We start from the raw sequence: 22,796 nt of genomic DNA, 5'->3' as shown, positions 1-22,796 counted from the left end.
CCTGGCTCCCAGCAATACTGTTTTCTAATACTGAATTTTTCCAATTATTCCATGAATTTTATACACCCCAAATGGACGACTGCCAGTAAATGACAAGTTCATTAATTACACACTGACATGTAACTAGTATAAAAACTGCTGGCCATCTCTTTAGCTGACCGACAATATGAACAATCATCGGTAGAACTGTACTGTTATTTTTCTGATGACTGAACTTTCAGATCAATAACATGTTATATGTGTAGTATGGACTAAGCTGTCGTAGAAAACTATACTGCCAGTTGAGCACCAGCTTATTGCAAAAGGGATTCAACTACTGAAGTCACGGTTTTGGTTCCCCCTCGCTCAAGCAAAGAGAGGGCAAGATCACCCTCGTGCCATCTCTGAAGCCCAGATGCCAATTTCTGTAGCGTCTTTAGCTTCACTTCAGGAATCCATGTGGGCACGAAGTTGACCAGCAAGTTGACAAAACAGAGAACATAGGACCTCCATGTGGCATCGCCACAGCCCAGCACAATGTTACCCTCCATTACCCTGGCCATGAACTCCAAGTGTCTATCAACAACCCGTTGCCTTTTGGATGTGTATATTGAAGTGTAAGCTGGCGACGTTTCTCCGACTCCCCAGATTCTTGCACCCGAAAAGAGGAGAACATAGGCTAATGTGTATCCTTCGATTATGCTACATACCTGACCAGCAGAACCAAGCTTAGCTTCTCCACCTGAAAGCAGCAGAGTGGGGATAATCTGCTCGTAGAGGAGACGAATCAAATTCACCCCACCAGCATGACAAAGCATCGTTGCTGCAAGTGATGCTATCTGCTCTACCAAGGATGATGCAGCTGATAGTGGCAAAGAGTCTGACCTCAAACGAGCAGGTCTATCAGAACTACAAGCATTTGCTATCGCATGGGCTCTCTCAATGACCACCTCCAAAATCTCTTCACAAACAAAGCTGTTGTTTGGAAATAACCAGCAAGATCTCATGTAAAGAAATCCTGGTGCTACAGCAAGCCTGTGGGCTTTTTCATCAAAAGTCTGCCCCAGCAGATTAGCAACTCCTCTGTTTGCTACGAAGCAGGAGCGCCCATCAACCAAAGGCCCAAGGAAAGAAGAGAAGCAACTCCTGATCAGTTGTGCCACCGCGGTGTTATCTCGAGTGAAGGGGGACTGCGAACAAGTCAGGATGATGAAATCATGCCACCGCCGTACTTTTTGGGACCACAATGCACCTATAATTTGTGCAGCAGGCCATGAACTAGATGTTGTACAAATTTCAATTCCTTGGCCAATGATGCCGTGTAGGTGACTGAATTCCTCCATCTTGACTGTTATTGACAAACTCATTAGCGCTGCTATTGGCAACGGAAGCATTGGCATCACAGAACCTGTAGAAGGATTAAGTGCCCAGTTAAGAGTGTGATATGAGATATTGGCCTGAGAAAAGTTAGTACTATCTTAAATATTGAAAATTATAGATTGTGATAATGTAAATCTAAAGAACAAAAATGAACAAATTACACAAACAGGCATTAACATACGTGGTCGTGGACAGATATTGATATGAACACCAGCAAATGCAAGAACTTCTTTTATCTCCGATTCAACTACTGGAAGAGTTGCAGCTGGACTTGGCCAGTCCACTCCATTCAACATAACTGGCTTCCATATGCCACGAGTGACTTCTGCAGAAAAGTAGCTGACAATAGCAGGAAGTGAAGCAGGCAAGAAATCTGCAAGATCTCTTAGACCTGAAATCAAGTACAATGGTAATATGCTAATAAGTATGCAAGGACAGTTGGAGAGCAAAACTGAGAAAAAAAAGACTGGTTGTTTACTGCAGTACAATAAAGTAAGCCTCTACAGCTCTACCTATAAATATATAATGGTCAAGATAAATACAGTAAGGAACTTTGAAACTCAAGCAGTGTTCTAAGAGCAGGTGACTGAGACTGAACCTTGGTGCTGTCTGTCACTCAGCTGCCAAACTTTTTTAGGTATGTTGCCCACATAGGCAGTGATTAGGCAAGCAAGGCAGTGCACGAAGCAGGCTGGCCAGATCATTGGACAATTACAGGAAGAACGAGAACTGTCATAGGAGCAACGAAGTTCCCCATGACCTTCTGCGCCTTGCATAGTGCTCAATATATTGTGCATGTGCTACATAAGGTTGGCAGAACTTAGAAAACTTAGTCCAAATGGAAACTGTGCATGTGCTAGACTTAAAAGTTGCAAATGTTCGATGAAATCCTTGGACAAAATGGACAGAAATGCTCCCCTTTTTTTTGCTTTTGATAGGCATTTTTGTCCAATGATTCAGTGGCAAATAGTTGAGATTGACATGGAATGAAAATCAATTCTCCAAACTGGAGAAATTAAAAATGTCCAGATTCATATGAAACACTTAGGGGTGTTTGGTTTGAGGAACCACCTCATTCTAGATGAGATGGTGCATCATGAGCTCATTCCTCAAATTTGGTAAAATTACTGAATTTCTCATGCTAGTACTAATTATTAGAAACATGACATCTCTTACTGTTTCAAAGCATTAAAAAAAACTCATTGGAATCACACTCCTACTCCTTTCGGGAAAACGAGATGAGCGAAAGATGCGCAAATCAAAGAAAAAAAATCTTTTTCTTTTCTCTTTCTAGACCTACCGAGGACACACAAGAAAAGGTCTTTCAACTGATTGACAGCAAACAAGTACAAATGTGTGAAAAATGAGCATTAGGAATTATGTATAGCTAATACATTGTTATATTGTACTTCTTGTACAACTCTCGTATATATATGACTATATATATGAAAGGCACCCTAATATGTGTGTGGTGTTCACCAAACCATTATCCCCACTTGTTCTACATGGTATCACGAGTTCAGGCCTAGGTCTTCTCGCCCACCAACCAAACCCTAGCACCGCTGCCCCGCCCCCCAGATCAGGCACGTCGATCGCTACTACCTCCCCTGCGGTCGATCCTCGATGATCCTCGATTGTTGTCGCGTCCTGCCGGGCGTCGACCACTTACTCCCTTCCGCTAACTCCCAAACATAGCCGCACCGTCCCCCCTCCCAAACCCTAGCTGGCAGCACCAACTTCCTGCCACGCTGCCACTACCTCACCTCCCTCGCCATGTGGATGAACACCTCCATGTCCAGCGGCATGCTCGGCTCCAACACCTCAGGCTCCCTGCCGCATGACTCAGAGACGACACCACCAATCTTCTTCACCCCCTTTGCGATGATCGCCATCAAGTCCCATGGTCCGAGGACCCTTGAGTTGAAACATGCTTACTTCAACCGATGGTCTCCCTTCCTCTCCTTGTGGGGCAAGTTTGGGCTTCACTGGCCCATAGTGTTGTCAGGCCATACCCACAGGTGCACACCGTCTTTGTGCCGGCGTAGGTCTCCGATGCATCTATGCTGCCCCCTGGTGCTAAATCGAGAAGAGGGTAAGCAAAATCAAGCGACCTGGACACCATGAGGTAGGCATAGACAGAATCACAATACAACAAACCATTTTGCCATCCTAATCTCCACTCTTCTATTCCTTTCTTCACTATCCATGGGCTCTGACAGTTCATGCTATGTTTAATTGGACGCCTATGGCCTAGGCGACGCACTAGGTCTCCACCTAGTGCTTAACCATGCCTAAGCGAGCATTTAACAAAGTTCTTTTGAACACTGCATAGTGCAATTGCAGACAAGTACAAGGCCCTCATCGACAACGGCACTAGGCGCATGGTGCCTCCCCCCTTGCTACCGTCGTGACATACAAGTGGAGCACAAGTTCCATTCAGACGGCTCTCCTGTGACCTGCGTGCCACAAGGCCTGAGGCCCGTTGGGTAGTTCAGCAGCAGGCCATCATCTACTACGATGAGACCTTCAGTCCGGTTGTCAAGCCGGAGGCCATCCTCAACATCGCCGCCTTGTGCTCCTGGCCGATTGTGACCTCTGGCCCAGTTTGGAATTTGGCCTATATTGGCCCATGTGCATGTTATTGAGATATTGTGGGGGTTTAGTCCCACCTTGGTTGTTTAAAGTGTGTTAGACCAACATATAAGACTTCTAGAGTCTATCCCACCATCCTCGGGTTAATCCTTTTACGCGAAGCGAGGACGAAAGCGTACGTGGGATGGTGGTAGATGTGTTTCACTCAACGTGTAGAGTGAATCTGAGCTGTTTGGACTTTAGGGCGTCACATATGGTATCGGAGCCGACCTTCACATCCACAGACGCGTGTAGGTCAAGGGCGCAGACATGGGGTTCATTGCGCGCATAGGCCCTGCAGGGTGCACAGCGTGGCACATGTGCCGGCACTGGACGCACGGTCGTGTGTGCTAAGAGGGAACGTTCCTGGTCATCATTTGCCCAGATGTGGGTGTGTTGGGCCAACGAGGACGTCGGACCCTTTGAGGGGGGTGTATCTGACATCCGGCCTAGTTTGGAATTTGGCCCATATTGGCCCATGTGCATGTTAATGAGATATTATGGGGGGTTTAGTCCCACCTTGGTTGTTTAGAGTGTGTTAGACCAACATATAAGGCTTCTAGAGTTCATCCCACCATCCCCGGGTTAATCCTTTAACGCGAAGCGAGGACAAAAGCGTAAGTGGAATGGTGGTAGATGTGTTTCACTCAACGTGTAGAGTGGATCTGAGCCATTTGGACTCTACGGCGTTACACCGATTCACCAATTGGACGTGAAGAACGCCTTTTCTTCACAGACATCTGGAGGAAACCGTGTATGTTATGACCGGTAAGGTCTATAGGCGTAGGCAGGCTAGGAGTCCGGCTTAGCCGGCCAGTTGGTTAGGAGTCCGGCCTAGCTGGACTGTCAGTTAACAAGTCCTAGAAAATAGGGGGTTTATCCCTTAGAGTTTGTTATTTGATTAAATTAGGTTTGAGTCGGTTGGATACCTCTTTGTATAAGTACTAAACAATTATAATAGAAGGGGTAGCCTGAGATTGAGTTCAACTCACTTTGGGCCCTCGGGCGTTACTGTTCACGATACCCTAATTGTCGCTGCTTCCCTGACGTCTCCAGCCAGCCGCCGAGCACGGCGTCTTCCGTTCATCGCCGGGGTTCCAAGCCCAGGCCCTCCGTCTCTCACCCCTACGGCCTCCGGTCCCTAGGCCACAACAATTTGGTATCAGAGACCATGGCTTCCTCGGGTGCTCCTGCCGCCACCCGCTGCATCGTCGGTCGCTGCTGTCGTCGAGACGAGTGCCCCTCCACCGTCCCCCACGCCGCCTACTCTTGAGGACTCCCTGGCCTCCTTGGCTGCCATGCAGCGGCAAATGGGAGACATGTTCCAAGGCATGCAGCGACAGATGGCGGAGATGTCTCTGCGCTTGGCGACTGTCGAAGGCCAGCCGGCCCCTTCAATGACACCACGTCTGCCGTACTCTGCCCCGCCGCTCCTACAATATGGCCTGCCAGGGTATGGGGGCTTGCCAGCGTCTGCATCACAGCCGGAGATCCTGCCCTCGCCGTCAATGCCAGGGGCCACGACGCCACTCCTGGCGACCGCACCGCCTCGCGGCACCTTGCAGCCAGCTACGACGGGGCTGCCCATTCAGTCCATCCCTTTTCCGGCATCTCCATCACCGGTACCGTCGCTGTCCTCCATCATGCATGGGCCGATCTACTCGTCTGCTCCGATGGTACATGCACCGCGCCATCCATCTGAGGAACATGGAGACAGCCAGGGCGTGCCCAGATTCCATAAGCTGTCCTTCCCCACTTACGACGGCAAAGAAGACCCGCTTGGATGGTTAAACCGTTGTGAGTCATTCTTCCGCGGCCAGCTGACACGTGAGGCGGACAAGGTTTGGCTAGCCTCCTTCCACATGACCGGATCCGCACAGCAATGGTACTATGTGTTGGAACGAGACTCCGGCCGGCCATCCTGGACCAACTTTCGTCTGCTCTGCCACCAACGCTTCAGACCGGCGCTGTCCACCAACCATCTTGCTGATCTCGCCCGCCTGCCTTTCGGGTCCTCGGTTGAGGCATACATGGACGCTTTCCAAGCACGCTTGGCGCACGCGGGGCATCTGACGCCGCTGCAGCAAGCACAGTTGTTCACCGGAGGACTTCCGAAATACATCAGGGTCGACGTGGAGCTCCATGACCCTCAGGATTTACACCGCGCCATGCGTTTGGCTCGGGCTTATGAACGTCGCCAGGCGTCAGCAGCCCTCGCTCTTCCAGCAACACCAAATCGACATTCTCGGCGCGCTCCGGCTGTACAGAGCTCATTACCGGCCACAGGGCCCGCTCCGCCATCATCACCAGCCTCGGCGTTCCCACCAGGCCGGCCTTTCAAACGGCTCACACCAACAGAGATGGCAGACCGCCGCAAGATGGGCTTGTGTTATAACTGTGACGAACCATATGTGCAGGGACACAAGTGTCAGCGACTCTTTTACCTTGAAGTCACAGATTATCTGGTGGAGGAGCCACAGTCCGATGACGATGAACAGCCATCAGCAGCCGGCGCAGACAGACCCACCATATCATTATCAGCCATTGCAGGCATCAGGACTGAAGATACTATGCAGGTTTATGTCATGGTGGGCAACGTACAGTGTGTGGCGTTGCTGGATTCGGGCTCCACTCACACATTCATCAGCAGTAGCGTCGCGCGGCGCGTTGGCATCCTCTTTGAACCCTGCCCAGGTGCCGGAGTCACGGTCGCAAATGGTGACCACGTTGCCTGCCGGGGGCTCGCGCGCGACGTCGGCATCAAAATTGCCGAAGAAATATTCTCAGTTGACTGCTATACAATTCCTTTGGACCGCTGGGACATGGTGCTCGGGGTCAACTTCTTGCGCACCCTCGGACCAATATTATGGGACTTTGATGACTTGTGCATGGCGTTCACCAGGGCAGGTCAGCGCGTGTTCTGGCGAGGCATCGGCTCCACCCGAGATGACGTACAGTCCACTCGCCGCCTCCATGCTATTCACGACGCCAGCCGTACCAACGGGACAGCATTGCTGGACAAGCTACTCACCTCCTTTGACGATTTGTTCGCCACGCCTGAAGGCTTGCCCCCCCGCTCGCGCCTGTGATCACCGCATTCATCTAGTGCCCACTGCGGTACCAGTGGCTGTGAGGCCTTACCGCTACCCACAGCTACAGAAGGACGAACTGGAGTCACAATGCGCCGAGATGCTGCAATTGGGGATGATACGTCCTAGTACTTCAGCTTTCTCTGCCCCGGTTTTGTTGGTCAAGAAACATGACTGCTCTTGGAGGTTCTGTGTCGATTACCGCGCCTTGAACAAGCTCACTGTTAAAGATAAATTCCCAATTCCGGTGGTTGAAGAACTACTGGATGAGCTCCACGGGGCACGGTTTTTCTCCAAACTGGACTTGCGTTCAGGGTACCATCAAATTCGTATGCATACTGATGACATTGAGAAAACGGCCTTTCGGACTCATGAGGGTCACTTTGAGTTCTTAGTCATGCCCTTTGGGCTGTCCAATGCACCGGCAACGTTCCAAAGCCTCATGAACACAGTGCTCCGGCCTTTCCTGCGTAAGTTTGTACTTGTGTTTTTCGACGACATCTTGATCTATAGTCCATCTTGGTCCACGCATCTGCAGCACCTCAACGCAGTCTTCACTGCCCTACGTGACCATCAGCTGCGGTTGAAAAGATCTAAATGCGACTTTGCTACGACGGCGGTTCATTATCTGGGACATGTAATATCTGCGGATGGGGTTGCAATGGATCAGGAGAAGGTTGCAGCCGTCGCTACCTGGCTCAGCCTGGCAATGTCCGTGCTCTTCGGGGGTTTCTCGGCCTAGCCGGGTACTATCGTCGGTTCATTCAAGATTACGACTCGGTGGCTGCACCATTAACAGCGCTGCTCAAGAAAGAGGCTTTTCTGTGGTCATCTGCAGCCACCGACGCTTTCAATGCCCTCAAGAAGGCCCTGTCCAGTGCACCGGTTCTTCAACTTCCTGATTGGGACAAATCATTCATTGTCGATTGTGATGCCTCCGGCTCTGGATTCGGCGCAGTACTTCATCAAGGCGGAGGTGCCTTGGCATTCTTCAGTAGACCCTTCGCAGCTCGGCATCACAAGTTAGCCGCATATGAGAGGGAGCTCATCGGCCTTGTCCAGGCAGTTCGGCACTGGAGACCGTTTTTATGGGGCAGGCAGTTCATTGTCCGCACAGACCATTATGCGTTGAAGTTTTTGTTGGATCAACGGCTCTCTACAGTTCCCCAACATCAGTGGGTGAGTAAGCTCTTTGGGTATGATTTCACGATTGAATATCGGTCGGGCACCCTCAATATCGTGGCTGATGCGCTGTCTCGGAGGGAGGGGGACAATCTGCTGCTTCATGCAGTCACGGCGCCTTCCTTTCAGTTATTTGACGACCTACGCCGCGAACTGCAGCTAGATGATGACCTTCGTGCGCTGCGTGACTCCATTGTGACCGACCGGGGCGAGCCATGGCGTCTGGCTGATGGTCTGATCATGCGCGCCGACCGTGTGTTTGTCCCAGCCAAGTCCTCGGTTCTCCCAGCTGTCCTCCAGTTGGCGCACGGTGCTGGTCATGAAGGTGCACAGAAGACGCTGCAGCGCCTTCGCCAGGAGTTCGTGATCGACCATGACCGTCGCCTTGTCCGAGATTTTGTGCGCTCTTGTTTCACGTGTCAGCGAAATAAAACTGACCATCTACACCCGGCTGGTCTCCTTCAGCCGTTGGAGGTTCCCTCGCAAGTTTGGTCTGATATTTCCATGGATTTTGTGGAAGGCCTTCCGAGTGTACATGGGAAAAGTGTGATTTTAACGGTGGTTGACAGATTTTCAAAGCAGGCTCATTTTTTACCACTAAGTCATCCATATACAGCAGCGTCTGTCGCCGGAGTGTTCTTTGAGGGCATTGTCAGACTTCATGGTTTTCCGGCATCCATTGTTAGTGATCGCGATCCAGTGTTTACAGGGCATGTTTGGCGCGATATCTTCCGGCTCGCTGGGGTAAAGCTAAAGATGAGTACAGCTTTTCACCCACAAACCGATGGACAGTCCGAAGTGGTCAATCGCACAATCGCGATGTATCTGCGATGTCTAACTGGTGACCGCCCTCGCTCTTGGCTTCAGTGGCTTCCGTGGGCCGAATATTGTTACAATACTTCATTCCACTCCTCACTTCGGACAACGCCGTTCCAGGTGGTCTATGGCCGTCCTCCACCGTCTCTGTTGCCATATGCTGCTGGCACGGCTAGGACAGACAGGGTGGACCAGCTGCTCGGTGATCGTGACGAGTTTCTAGCCGGTGTTCGGGATCGATTGCTGCAAGCTCAGGAGTATGCCAAAAGGCATTATGATGCTCACCACCGACCACTTCAGTTTGACATTGATGATTGGGTTCTCCTGCGTCTTCTCCATCGGCCGGCACAATCCTTGCTGCCGGGTTTCCGTGGCAAGCTTAGTCCACGGTTTGCTGGTCCATTTCAGGTTCTTGAGCGCATTGGCGAAGTGGCTTATCGCCTGCGTCTTCCGGAGGGCGCTCGGATTCATGATGTGTTCCATGTTGGGGTTCTCAAGCCGTTTCGAGGAACCCCACCCGCCAGTACACCGCCTCTTCCGCCTCTCCGTCATGGCAGGGTACTTCATCGTCCTTCGCGTGTTCTTCGTTCTCAGTTGCGCCGCGGTGTGTGGCATGTGTTGGTTCAGTGGGAGAACATGCCCGAAGATGAGGCCACTTGGGAACCCGTGGAGGAGTTCCGCACTCTTTTTCCTTCGTTTCAGCTCGAGGACAAGCTGTTTCCTGAGGAGGGGAGAGATGTTATGACCGGTAAGGTCTATAGGCGTAGGCAGGCTAGGAGTCCGGCTTAGCCGGCCAGTTGGTTAGGAGTCCGGCCTAGCTGGACTGTCAGTTAACAAGTCCTAGAAAATAGGGGGTTTATCCCTTAGAGTTTGTTGTTTGATTAAATTAGGTTTGAGTCGGTTGGATACCTCTTTGTATAAGTACTAAACAATTATAATAGAAGGGGTAGCCTGAGATTGAGTTCAACTCACTTTGGGCCCTCGGGCGTTACTGTTCACGATACCCTAATTGTCGCTGCTTCCCTGACGTCTCCAGCCAGCCACCGAGCACGGCGTCTTCCGTTCATCGCCGGGGTTCCAAGCCCAGGCCCTCCGTCTCTCACCCCTACGGCCTCCGGTCCCTAGGCCACAACAGTGTACTGTCAACAACCGTCAGGCTTCGTCGACCCTGCTGCCCCTGACTATGTCGTACGGTCTGAAGCAGGCTCACCGTGCTTGGAACCACTTGGAGTTTGCCATGACGGACCTCAGGGACCTGCACCACTTCCTCGACATCTATCACGCACTCCAGCGACGCCCATTCCTGTCACACTGCCGGTACGCTGTCGAGCTCCTCTAGCATGTTGGCCGACAGCGACACCGGTGGACACCTGGACCAAGTTCTCGATCATAGACTGAGCCCTCATCGCCGATGCCTCGGAGTACTGGAGCCTTGCTAGTGCACTCCAGTACCTCTCCCTAACGCAACCGAAAGTATGCAGTTTTGCCTGTTCATGCATCTCATCCTAGCGAGCCTTATCTCACACAGTTCAAGCATATCCTCCGCTTTGTGAAGGGCTCACTCTCCGCATGCCTTCCCATTGGCGTTAGTCCAGCCACCTCCCTAAATGCATACTCCGAAATTGGCTCATCTTCCTTGGAGACAGCCTAGTGTCCTGGTCTTCCACCACTGGAGCGCGGAGGTGGAGTATCGCATTGTTGCCCACGCCGTTGCAGGGTGTTGCTGGCTACGGGAACTCCTTCAAGAGCTCCACATCTCGATTCCTTCGGCGATGATTGTCTAATGTGACAACGTGAGCCCTTTCTACATGGTGGTTGTTGGGGATTCAACCTCGGACAACACAGTCCCCGAATTTGACTAACAAACTTTAACCAATGTGTTGTCTTCATAGCAATCCTCAACTTGTTTGGGACTTAAAGGCTTTGTTGTTGTTGTTGTTGTTGTCGTCGTCGTCGTCTTCATAGCAATCATGTTTGTTGCACAGAAATGACTTCACGCTGTTCAAAACCTTCGGAGGTATTCGGCGAAGCCAAAAAGGGAAAAGACGAAGACAATGGGACGAAGTCCAAGGCAGTGGACCGAAGCCGATGGACACACTTCGCGATGAAGCGAAGTCAAAGGCGAACAGAAAGAAGCCAACACAGGTTGAGGCCGCGAAGCCTCATCCCGAAGACTCATCTCAGCGGGAGCAAAAGCACAATTGTAATAGAATAGTCGAAGGTTCTCGCCCCTATAAATACCCTCCGACATGTACTGTACCGGACATGAAAATTTTATCCAATTGAGTTAATTCTACTCAATGATGCTTGAGTGATTGTTTCACCCAACAGTGGTCAAACCCATCCATCACCGGTGCACCAAGCACATCTAGATCAACATCCACTTCATCCGAGAGGGGGTCGCCTTGGGCCATGTCCGTGTCCTCCATGTTCCCTCAACTGCATCAATTTGCAGACATCATGACTAAGGGCTCTACCTGTACAGCTCCAGTCTGTGGACCCGTGATCCTACCGCTACGACTGCAGACGGGTATTAGGAATTATGTTTAGCTAAGACACTGTTGTACTACCATTATTACCAATTCTTGTACAACTCTCGGATATGGCTATATATATGAAATGCCTACAATGGGTGTGTAGTGTTCCCCCCAAACCATTATGCCCGTTTGTTTTTCAATGAGGTGGTGATGGATCAACTCAGTTCCATTCCGTAAACCAAACAAAAAAAGTAAGAGTGAAAAGATGGACTACTTCATTCCTCAAACCAAACACCCTATTAGTTTGTAGAGCAATACCAAAACAGACGGAAGTTGTAGTCAGAGGTATAACCTGTAACCAAATCACGGGATGAAAGTCTGCCATGAGCGCATGAAGTTAGCACAGCCTCAAGCACAAAAGGAACAGCTTCAAGAATTTCCCATGCTGGAAGTGTTGGCCACTGGCACATATCTTCCTGTACACCTGAAGGTGAACTACTCGTACTGGAATTTTCTGTTGACTGAGGATTTACAGACAGGACACCACCTTTTGGCACTTTATTATGGCATATAATTTTCAGTATCATGTTTGCCACATGGAGCACAGTTGTCCTGCTGCAAGCACTAGAAAGTGTAGAGGCTATGCAAGCTTGATTCTGGAAGTACCATGCCCTTAGCTTTGGAAATGAGTCAATATACACTGGCTTTTGAAATGGTATATCTAATTTAAATATGCTTGATTGAGTAACATTAGATAGATTTTTCAAAGAAGAATGACTATTACGTAATAACAAGAGAAAATCCAAATGGAGCTCTGACCAAACAGAGACTCCACGCCTTGATAAAGCATTCTCAATAGGTGGTCTATGAAATTTCCAAAAGCGAAGCAGGGACAGGAAAGCACATGAGAATACTGAATACACAGAAGCCTCTTCAAATTTACAACTCCTATGATCAGATGGAGGTAAAGATCCAAAAAACTCACAGAGAGGCATTAAGATAGATGCTACTTCTGGCACCTGCAAAATATCATGTCACAAGGGAAATGGTGCCATAAGCCCACAACAGGTTCATACAGCACATATACCACCAAAGCATGTAAACCAATTACTACTCCGTGCAAGTAAATTTTCTTTTACAATGTAGTTGCAAGTGGTCACCAGCCCAGTGGCTTATGGTCGGCCCAGGTCACGGTGCGGGCCTGTAGGGTGAAGCCGGGGTTCAGGGGTTTTCTCCGTCGGTTTGACTGAGGTTCCTTCTCAAAGTAAAAACCATAGGGGTGGTCTTTCCCCACTGGCGAGTTTTTTTTCTTATCAATGTAACAAGTGGTGCTGACATCCAATGAGCATTAAACCGCATCCAAGGAATGTACTAAAAAAATTCCAGTAGGTTTGAAAGGCATCATGATTGCAGTTGCAGCAATAACTTAAAGAGATACTATCCGTAATTCAAAACCACAAGTAAACACAAGTCATTAACATATGAAAATATGAAAGATGCACATGGACTGACAAAGTTTTGTCTACTTATCCATGCCTGAGAAATATGTTTAACACAAGATTAGTTCAAAAAATAGTTTCATTCTGCTTCAAGGAACACATATAATTCTAGGTTATTCTTGATTTCATCTCAAACTTCATAAGAACCCCATGTTATCCATGACTAAGTCAAAACGAATAGAGCTGAACTATTAAGCTAGCGATGTTTCTTACCAGGCCATACATTGAGAGAATATGAACAGTGTCGATAGAAGAAATTCCTGATACAAGAGCATGTAGCATAGGCATGTCCTGTACATATCGCCCTTCTGGTCCAGAATCCAGAGGGAGGAATGTCGATAACAACTTAAGCACCATTTGAACAACATGTTCCTAAGCAGAAACATGTTACATTCTTCTGTAGAACATTACTACAATATGATTCTTTTAAATTGAATAATACCTGAATGTTCCAACCACGAAGAAGTGATGCTCCACACAAAATCTTCGAAGCTGCCAACTTTTCCTCCGGTGACCCACTTACTGCAAAAGAGTACAATTTCTCCAACTCTGGTACACTAAGAAAACAAAATAGGAATGAGATCATGAATCAAGCTAGTCAACAGACATAAAACCAAAAAAGCTCTAAAATTAGTATATTCCTATGATTTATCACCTCGAAGCAGGTGTAACCATAAGGGCGTCCTTAAGTTCTATAAGTGGAGACCCTTCTACTAAAGATGGCCATGGAGACTCCTGAACTGGAGAGGATTCTTTAAGTGGAACCACGTAGCCAGGCCAGAAATAAGCAGATGTATCAATTAAGTTTCTTGTGATACAGGCTTCCACGATAAGATGTAGCATATTTCCAACTACAATTTTGAAGCGTAACTATGATTTAGATAATTCATAATTGCGAAAAGAACAATATAACCAAAGGATACTAAATGTCAAAAATATCTATCAGTTCATAGGTAACCTGCTTTAGTAGAGGGACTGTCTTTGAAAGAACTGTACATGTTCTCACTCCCATTTTTCAGGTTAGACAGAACAACTGCTGCTTTTCTAGCTGCAGTATTTGCCAAATGTACAGCTGCTGGAGGTGGTGAAAGAAGACCAAAAAATTGCCTCAGAATCTGAAGTGAAGACACTAATTGTCCCCTTATAACAAAGGTTGTGTCCCCTTCCAGATTGCCCACCTCTTCCTTCACAATAGTTGCAATGGACAAGGGGATAATAGCCAACAACATGCACAACCGTGAATCAAGATGAGGAAATGGTCCTTCCGAAGCATCTGGGCCCTATTAAGCACATTTTGTTAGCAAGGAGTAAGTATCAATGTATGTGTTTGGAGCATATGTCAAATGACAACATAAGTAAATACTTTTTTTTTCTTTTTTATTATTCTTTATTTAAAAATAATACATATAGACTGTGGTTGAAGTCATCTCACTCGCTGTACTAGCCGCAAAGCCGAAATCCATAAAGCTTGAAAGGTCTCTTGCCAGGTTGCCCGATTCAACACTTGAAGTGTTTTGGATAGTTCTGTCAGCCAATGGTTTCATGTTAGAAAATGTTTTAAAGCTATGGGAAAGGCAAGAATTAACAGCTTTATGCATTTATGCACCTGTCAGATATTCAACTGATGATATAGCATGAAGATGTCTCCCATCCATTGCATTCTCCATAAACATGTCAAAAGGAATCCAACAAGATCCCTTTCCAGCTCTGAATATACTGTAAACAGCTGAACTGCAAGGCTGTATGCTAACAGGAACTCCCAGAAGCCTTTTCCTGTCTAATTGGTAGTCCGTGCTTATGACATTCTGTATATTCATAATCAAGCTATCTAGCAGATTGTACGGAGACAAAGTGTTCTTCTTTTTAACAGCACCAATAAGATGAAGTTTCCGAAGTAGACAACTGAAATTTTCAGGTCTATCCTACCACATCCAAAAAGGAATGGAAGTATTATCAGTTTAACATACACAATACACTAGAACATTTGGACAGTGATTGAGTGGTCTGGAGAGGGGGATCACAATCCAAAAGCTTTCTAGCAAATATTTGTTACGCTTGCTCAATGTCAACAAATATACCTGTACCAAAGTTCTCCCAAACTATGCATGCATACTCACATTCTAAAATGAAATCATAAGCTTGAAGTTTAGAATCACAACAAAGCCATAAGTTTTATGAAGTTTCGTATCTGGGAAAGAGCCAAACATGACACGACAAGCTAGAAATTGACTCATTTGGAAGTGCCTAAGATGATGTGTGGCTTGAACCAACTTCGCATATGTTCTCCCTAATAAAATTAGTACGGTCAAAGTTCTTCTCTTTTTTTATTGGTCAAAATAGTGCTCTCAATCCCACCCATGCTAGCATGTCACATCTAGGGCAAAACACAGATAGCAGCCGGCACTATTGCACATACCGCCAAAAACTCAAAAGTAGTACTATTACCATCTGATAACATGATAATATATCAATTTTTATTTTCATCCCCAACCCCAAGCTTGTCAAGTGAAAAATGTTTCTAAAAACAAGCAAACTTAACCGATTTGGATGAAACCTAGTTTTTCAGGGAGTACGTAGCTGAGGATCTACAAACTTGTAATGATCAAGATTTGCATGGCAGAAAAGTGTAAAGTTACAAAGATAACACAGCATACATGTTACGATTGACAAGCCGCAGAAAGACTTGGACAATTTTGTTTGCAGTGACCTTCTCAACAACTTCAATAGACATAAGTATATTCTTTCTTCTTAGATGTTCACGGTGCTCATCTCCCCTGTCAAGTGATCTCCCCTTGCCATTAAAATTCATATCATTTCTGTTGCCATGTTCATCAGCGGAGGTGATGGGCAATCCACAATCATCTAAGATGCAATCAATCAGCATGTTGACAAGACTCAACACAAACAAAATAACAGTATGTCCAAAATCCAAATGTTGAAAACCAAATCTATGTGAAAGCTGCATAGCACTGTCAATAGATTTGGCTAACCTGCATAGTCAATGCAAATGTAAAGTTAGCACATTTGAGAGGATTATATGTTGGTATCAGAAAATTTGTTCACCGAATAAAATATTTCAGAACATCTTCTATTCCCTAGAATAGTTCTGCTGCTAGATCAGGACTTGCCTGATCACATGCTAATCAGCCCAGGCAACCGATACAAAGTACATTGCAGATGAATATAACAATCAGTAAAAAATAAAGCCATATCTAAAGTTAATGCTAAAATATTGGAAAATATTTTCTCAAAAACCTGATAGAGATTAGCTGGATAAAGGCCTGAAAAGCTTCAATTGCACACATCTGAGCATGACTTTTATGGCAAGCTTACAGGTGCTATGTGGTGAATCCACCTAAGTTGGAAGAACCTACAGTCTAAAGCATATTTACCAAATATTAACTAGGAGTAGCTCACAACATTGACGGGCAGCATACATTGACATGACAAAGAATATCGTGCACTTGACAAATTGACAAATAGGCGCCTCAGTGGTATGTGGCATCACAAGCCCTTGGTGTTTGCACACATTTCAATCAGACACTTTGACCATGTTGGTACACATAGGAATAGTTTGCAGTTTGCTGACAAACTGTGCTGTGCTATGATATGCACTTATGCAGTAAGGTTTTTGGCTATGAATCAAATAGAAAATATGATTTTAACAAATAACTAAGAGTAAATTTTGCATGCCTACAGGTGATTGACCACAGTATCAGAACTTTAAAGATTGGAAGTCCATTATCAGAAAGCTGCAGATTGATGGAACAATTTATAGTTGAAGATAGTTAGTTCAATCACACTGTAGGTTTTAAGGGTGCGTTTGGTTGGGCTTTTGGCTTTGGCTTTTGGCCCCAAAAGCCAAAAGCCCAACCAGAGGGGCTGCTTTTGGAGGCTGCTTTTTCAGAAGCAGCTGCTTTTCCGTAGTACATTTTTGAAAGCTAGTTTGACCCTGCTTTTGGCTTTTGGCTTTCTGCTTTTCGAAATTGGTGGAATAAAAAGCTCTTCCATAGTTGTTTCAAGAGATAAAGATAGAAGGTATATTTTATACTTGTTTAACCAAACAGCTTTCAGTTTTTCTACAGCTCACAGCCCACAACAGCTTTTTCCCACAGCCACAGCTCAACCAAACACACCCTAAATATTTACTCAGTAGCTTATATACCCAAAAAGTAGGGGGAGTGCTTTTGAAAAGCCACCGCAATGTGAAAAGAACTTAATGACGCTTGTGAAGCCTTTGAACCACAGCATAAGTTTTTTTTTTCTAGAACACGACTTCACGACAACACAAGGTTAGAAATGGTGCACCTTTTCCTTTGAAGACCAAGACCGAGACCAAGAATTTTGCAATCGTTTGCATCCTACCTAGTTTCCACCTCCAGATACATCTAACGGAAATGACCAGGCAACCCCCTAGCAGCCGGGTCAAGCTGGGCCCACGTACCCGAAAAGCATCAGCAAATACAGCACAGATTTAAACCGGGATATCCAACAAGCATTTTTGCCAATTCTGACGTGTGCAAGTTGTATCGTGAATCCAGAGTACACCAGGGTATTCTGACGTGTTTGGCACAGAGCTGTTTTATTTGCCAAACACTCGTTTCCAAAAGAGCTTCATGAGTAAAACTGTTTTTCTCCTCCTCTCACAGAAACATTAGCTTATCCCAGCTCTCTCCCTCATTTCTCTCTCATCTATGCATGAAGTTGTTTTGCCAAACAGTTTTTTTCAAACTCAGCTCCACCTAAAAAGTTGTTCACGAAGCCATTTTTCAAACAAAAAAACAGTTTTACTAATGAATCTGAGCTGTGCCAAACGGGGCATAGTGGGCTGGAGTAAGGTCTTACATATCCTTCTTCTCCATGCGCTCCGGGTAAACAGGGGCCACAGCGTACCGGCCGAGAAGCTCGAGGTAGAGCCTGTACGCCTCCGGCTGCTCCCGCCGGTTCGGCACCACCCTGCATAGCAACAGTATTATACAAACCAGCACAACAACCGGCAACTTAGCATCTGAAAGCCCACTTGATAAAAGGAGACGACGCGTAAATTAAGGAGAAGGGAAAGGTCGAATCGCTCAAGCACCTCGGGGTAAGGAGGGCGAGGGTGTGGAGAGGGTCCACCAGGCGGGACAACATGGCCTGATCCAGCAGCTTCCACATGGCCGCTGTGTTGTGCGCGAAGCACAGGTTGGTCACCAGCGCCTGCGAGAGCGCGAGGCCGCCCGGAGCGGAGGCGGGGGCCTCGCGGATGCAGCGCGCGGCCTCGGCGGCCTGGAGAAGCGGCGGGTCCCCGCGCTCTGCGGAGGCCTTCACCGCCGCCATCACCCGCCGCTCCAGCTCCAGCTCCGTGACGGCGGCAGCCATCGGCCCGCCTGGTTTTGGGGAGCTCTGCTCTGGTGTGCTGATTGCGCGGGGGGTTCGGGTTGGCGATGGCAGGATACGCGAGGCTGCTGCTGGTTGACGAATGTATTTAGGGGGTGTCTGGTTTCTAGACGGAAATTTTAGTCCCATCGGATGTTTGACACATGAAGTATTAAATATAGATAAAAAAAATAACTAATTATACAGATTATGGCTAATTTGCGAGACGAATTTTTTAAACCTAATTAGTCCATGATTTGACAATGCGGTGCTACAGTAAATATATGCTAATGGCAGATTAATTAGGCTTAATAAATTCGTTTTGTAAATTAGTCTCCATCTATGTAATTAGTTTTATAATTAATTCATATTTAGTTCTCCTAAATAGCATCCGAACATCCGATGTGACATGGACTAAAATTTAGTCTATGGAACCAAACACCCTCTTAGACTTATAAAAATTTCTAATACTTTCTCTGCCACATAAATTTTAGCTGCCCCTCCTCAGTTCTTCGCGCAAAACTTTTCTAATCCTGTGTACCAAACTATAGATTGACCAAACTATGTAGCAAAACATGATGAAGATGAGACCACTGTGCCCTTGTGAAATTGTGACTTATGTGGAGTCCCACAAAAGACACCTCAGTTGGGCCTACTGCCACGGCCGTAATCATCCTGTGCCAACAGCCGAGTGCCAGCGCCCAGTTGTGCAGAGGAGAACGAAGGATCGTGATCCTGTACAGGAGTCGTTGGTTAGTAAGTGTGGACAGGATAAGCTTGCTAGTTGTTACATGTTTGAACGTTGAACATACTTATGTCTTCCGTTTCATCATTTGTTTCTCAAAATTTTCTGAAGATCTGAATGCTATCCAAAAATTTCATGTAATTTATAGAAAAATAGTAGACGGAACATATGATCCCATTGATGTCTTAGCCCGTGTGATATCAGAACTATCAGTTTTCAAATAGCCATTGAGGTTTTACACTTGCTATTTAATTCCACAAGAAAGATATTGACATAAACACTAATATTCAACAGGTTTGACCAAACACATCGAGCATATCCTTACATCAATTTGTTGTCTGGCAAATGGACAACAAATTCCATCGAGCATCTTCTGGAAGATGCAAGTGCATATTTCAATCACGTAATGTCTTCTGCCTTTCTCATCAACAATCTCCACCACAAAAAATAACAGAACGGAGCTATTATCTGATTGTTTACTGTAGCGAGATTAGACAATATTGTCCAGGGTAGTATTTTTTCCTTTTCCTCTAGGAAAATAAAGTTGATTCATTCAAGTCTGAAATCAGTTTTATTATGTGACCAGCAGTTAAAAAATTAGTTTAACAACAGTCCCGGACATCAGAACATATAACGTTTTACATCTCAATTTTATCTTCCAAAAATCTAAACCTTGCGTGAATACATAGCAGTTAGCAATATATGGTCCATGTTACTCTTCATAAATAAACTATTTAAATCATTTTATATGCAGTATTTAAGTATTTAAGTTAGGTTGTTTAACCATATAAGATTTAGAAGTTGAAAGACTCTTATAAAAAGAATAGGATCCTATCTAAGAGTTACTTAACTTTTTACAATAAGTATCTGCCCATAATTTGTGTTTACCTAAAGCCACTAGGTGTTATTGTTCAATATTTTTAAGGTATATAAGAAGGTACTCCCTCCGTTTCAAATTGTAAGTCGCTTTGACTTTTTTGGTACATCCATTTTGCTATGCATATAGATATAATAATATGTCTAGATACATATCAAAATGGATGAACTAAAAAAATCAAAGCGACTCATAATTTGGAACAGAGGGAGTATTGTTCACTACCAGAAAATGGAAATTTCGTGAGAGGAAAGTATTTTCATGAGTGTTGAAAATGAACCCTCATGAAATTAATGCTTTTCATGAGGGTGAGTTAAATCCCGCCACGAAAACTGATTTTCGTGAGAGTGGTTCGTGCACCACCTGGAAAATACAATTTTCGTGATGCTAAACTCTCATGAAAATTGTTATGCAGGCACGAACTCTTGTTTTTTGTGAAATAAAATCATTTGGCACCAACGACCCACGCTTTCGTTTGGTATTCGCGCCACAGGGAAAAATAGCCCGCGCATAACTTTTCGGCCCAATATACACAACAGCCCGAGCCTCACAGTCTAACCGCACCCCCAAACCCTATCCTCCAGTCGGCGGCGTGCCTTATCCTCTCCACCCGTGAGAAAAAAAAAGAGCCGACCCATCCTCATGGCTGTGGCGCCCTCGCCGCCGCTGGTCTAGCCCGCAGCCACGCTGCCCTCTCCGCCCGCCGTCGCCGCCTGGCAGGAGCCGCGCCGCCCTCTCCGGCCGCCGCCGCAGCCCGGCAGGATCTCCTTCGTATTACCGCTGCCTACGTCTGATCCCGGCCCTGGGGCACGGCGAGAGGGCGCGAACGTCCCAGGCCTAGGGAGCCGATGGGCCTCTCCCCGAGGTAAGCATACACCAGTAGTAGTATTCTGTCAACCCAGCTAACATACGTATACTAGGCTGCTGCATGCCGCACACAGCAGCAAGTCTCTTCCACTAGAGTTGCAGATCCTCTTTCCTCTGCATACGTAGACTGCAACTTGATTAGTCAAATATTCAATCTGCTAGGCACTAGGCTCCCTATTAGTCTATATTCCCTAATGGTTTGGATTCCTCACTACCAGCTTAACTTGCGAAACTTTCAATTTATTCAAACTTTGCCTATTAGAGACAAAGTGTCTCATCATTTTGAAGAGACAAAGTTGATTGTTGTTTGATATGCTCGTTGGTCGTGGCAGAGTATCACAATCGTTCATTTGGTTTGCTAGGTTAGGGGTGATGCCCGGGATCTTCTCAATGAGATTAATTAATTTAGGTTCATGATGTGGGCACTCTATTTGCTGGAATGAAATGGGAAATTAAATGAGAAACAATTGATTGAAGAGGGGCAACCAATGCAGGAACGCTTGGCTTTATAAGATAATCTTTTGGTGAACTTTTTTCATGCCACTCATGCTTCTTTCATGCCGATGGTGGTTCATTCAATAGAACACTACTGTTTGAATGAGTTTGCTCTACTAGAAGAGTTTAACTAAGAACATCCGGCCAAATGGTCATTGTTTTCTTTTAATTTAAACATTATGTTACCTTTAAGACGAGCTGGTCAAGGTGAAGGCATGCTTGTTTTTAAAAACAAATGCAGTAGCTTTTACCTTTTGCCATTTTGATACACATATCATAGCCATCAAGCAGTTCAATGGTCACAGTCTTTTCCCCAAGAATACAAAGTCTACTGTAATGAATCTACCGTAATTGTTGATTGCGAAACACCTGGCAGAATTTCCCTGTGCTGTGGTATACTTGTGTACTTTAGAATTTTCAGGTGAAAATGAGTAATTCACATACTTCATAACTTCTTGGAAATGGAGTATTCGTTGTTGTATTCAGCTAGCATCTTTTCCATGCTTATTTTGCTTCTTCTGAGAAATACTATATTTCTACTGTAAATTTCGATGTGCTAGTTAACATCTGCAGCACGGTCATAACTCGTCTATATATTTTTGTTCTAGGTCCAAAAACCCTCAGGACCGGCCCTGCTGATCCAAGACCGAGCTCTGCAACCTCTCAGGCCGCTGGTGCCCTGGATCCAGCCCACCGACGCCCTTCATCGAGCCCTCCGACACCCTGCATTCAGCACGGCGTCCCTCAGGCCACCTCTACTCTTTTCCTCCGTCGAAGCTCTGAGGAAGAGAAGGCAGCAGCGACACCGAGCTAGGCTCTGAGGAGAACGCAACAGTGAAGCCAAACCGAGCTTGGAGGAGACAGGGTCCTACCTTGTGTGGATCTGCGCTTCCTACTTCCAATCGGAGTGAGTTAATAAAGCTTCATCTTTCTCCTGAAATTTTCTGTGCCGTGCTTAACCCATACGAGGATGCTTGATGCATCTCACATGGTAGTTTGCTTAGTTTTTTGCAGTGTACTTAATTGGGATTATATAAACTATGTTGTGTCTCTAACAATTTTGCAAGATCTGGTAGACTGGAACTAAGTGCAACATTTGCCTTACACCTGAACTTAATGGAGCTATGAATTTTGCATTGATCCATATATACTGAGAAACTACCTTGAAAGTGCATTTGCCCCCTATGTGGGTTTTGGTGTATTGATGACATCCAAATTAGGGACTAATGTGATCTTAATGAGATATGTTGCAGCTATTAGTCCCATGAAAGATTCAAAGAGTTGATAAAGATGAAATGGTATCCCTCAATTCTTGAAGTTGTAAAAGGCGGACGAATTCAAAACTATCTCCAAAGGTTTTAATTTTGTTTTTGAGTTTAGGATCCGCCGCACTATAAAGAGGGA

At 46.2% G+C, this 22,796-nt stretch overlaps 1 protein-coding gene across 3 annotated transcripts; it reads right to left on the bottom strand.

The window, feature by feature from the left end:
• LOC136517159 (mediator of RNA polymerase II transcription subunit 33A-like) lies at positions 1–18,504 on the bottom strand. Of its 3 annotated transcripts, none has more exons than XM_066510681.1 (12): positions 18,134–18,504; positions 17,899–18,009; positions 15,708–16,043; positions 14,660–14,970; positions 14,486–14,577; positions 14,012–14,333; positions 13,709–13,904; positions 13,496–13,602; positions 13,267–13,361; positions 11,907–12,573; positions 1,541–1,750; positions 1–1,387 (listed from the first exon to the last, which is right to left on the bottom strand). In XM_066510681.1, the coding sequence occupies exons 1-12, from the start codon at positions 18,412–18,414 to the stop codon at positions 294–296; spliced, it is 3,822 nt and encodes a 1,273-aa protein (XP_066366778.1). In that variant the 5' UTR covers positions 18,415–18,504; the 3' UTR covers positions 1–293. The 3 variants fall into 3 exon arrangements, with proteins under 3 accessions (XP_066366778.1, XP_066366779.1, XP_066366777.1); XM_066510680.1 differs by having other exon boundaries at positions 3–1,387; positions 13,267–13,425; positions 13,496–13,610; XM_066510682.1 differs by lacking the exon at positions 13,709–13,904 and having other exon boundaries at positions 2–1,387; positions 13,267–13,425.
• Positions 18,505–22,796: the final 4,292 nt, after the last annotated feature.

Source organism: Miscanthus floridulus, chromosome 17, assembly GCF_019320115.1.
Source record: "Miscanthus floridulus cultivar M001 chromosome 17, ASM1932011v1, whole genome shotgun sequence".
Classification (NCBI taxonomy): Eukaryota; Viridiplantae; Streptophyta; class Magnoliopsida; order Poales; family Poaceae; genus Miscanthus; species Miscanthus floridulus.
Note: the sequence above shows the minus strand (reverse complement) of the source record. Positions and strands in the feature narration are given on the sequence as shown.

Excerpts from the sequence above, each read along its gene's own strand:
- LOC136517159 (XM_066510680.1), bottom strand. The coding sequence starts at position 18,414 with ATGGCTGCCGCCGTCACGGAGCTGGAGCTGGAGCGGCGGGTGATGGCG. Across the intron at positions 18,010-18,133 it reads CTCGCCCTCCTTACCCCGAG|GGTGGTGCCGAACCGGCGGG; the intron begins GTGCTTGAGCGA and ends GTTGCTATGCAG. Across the intron at positions 16,044-17,898 it reads CGCATGGAGAAGAAGGATAT|GTTAGCCAAATCTATTGACA; the intron begins GTAAGACCTTAC and ends TTGACTATGCAG.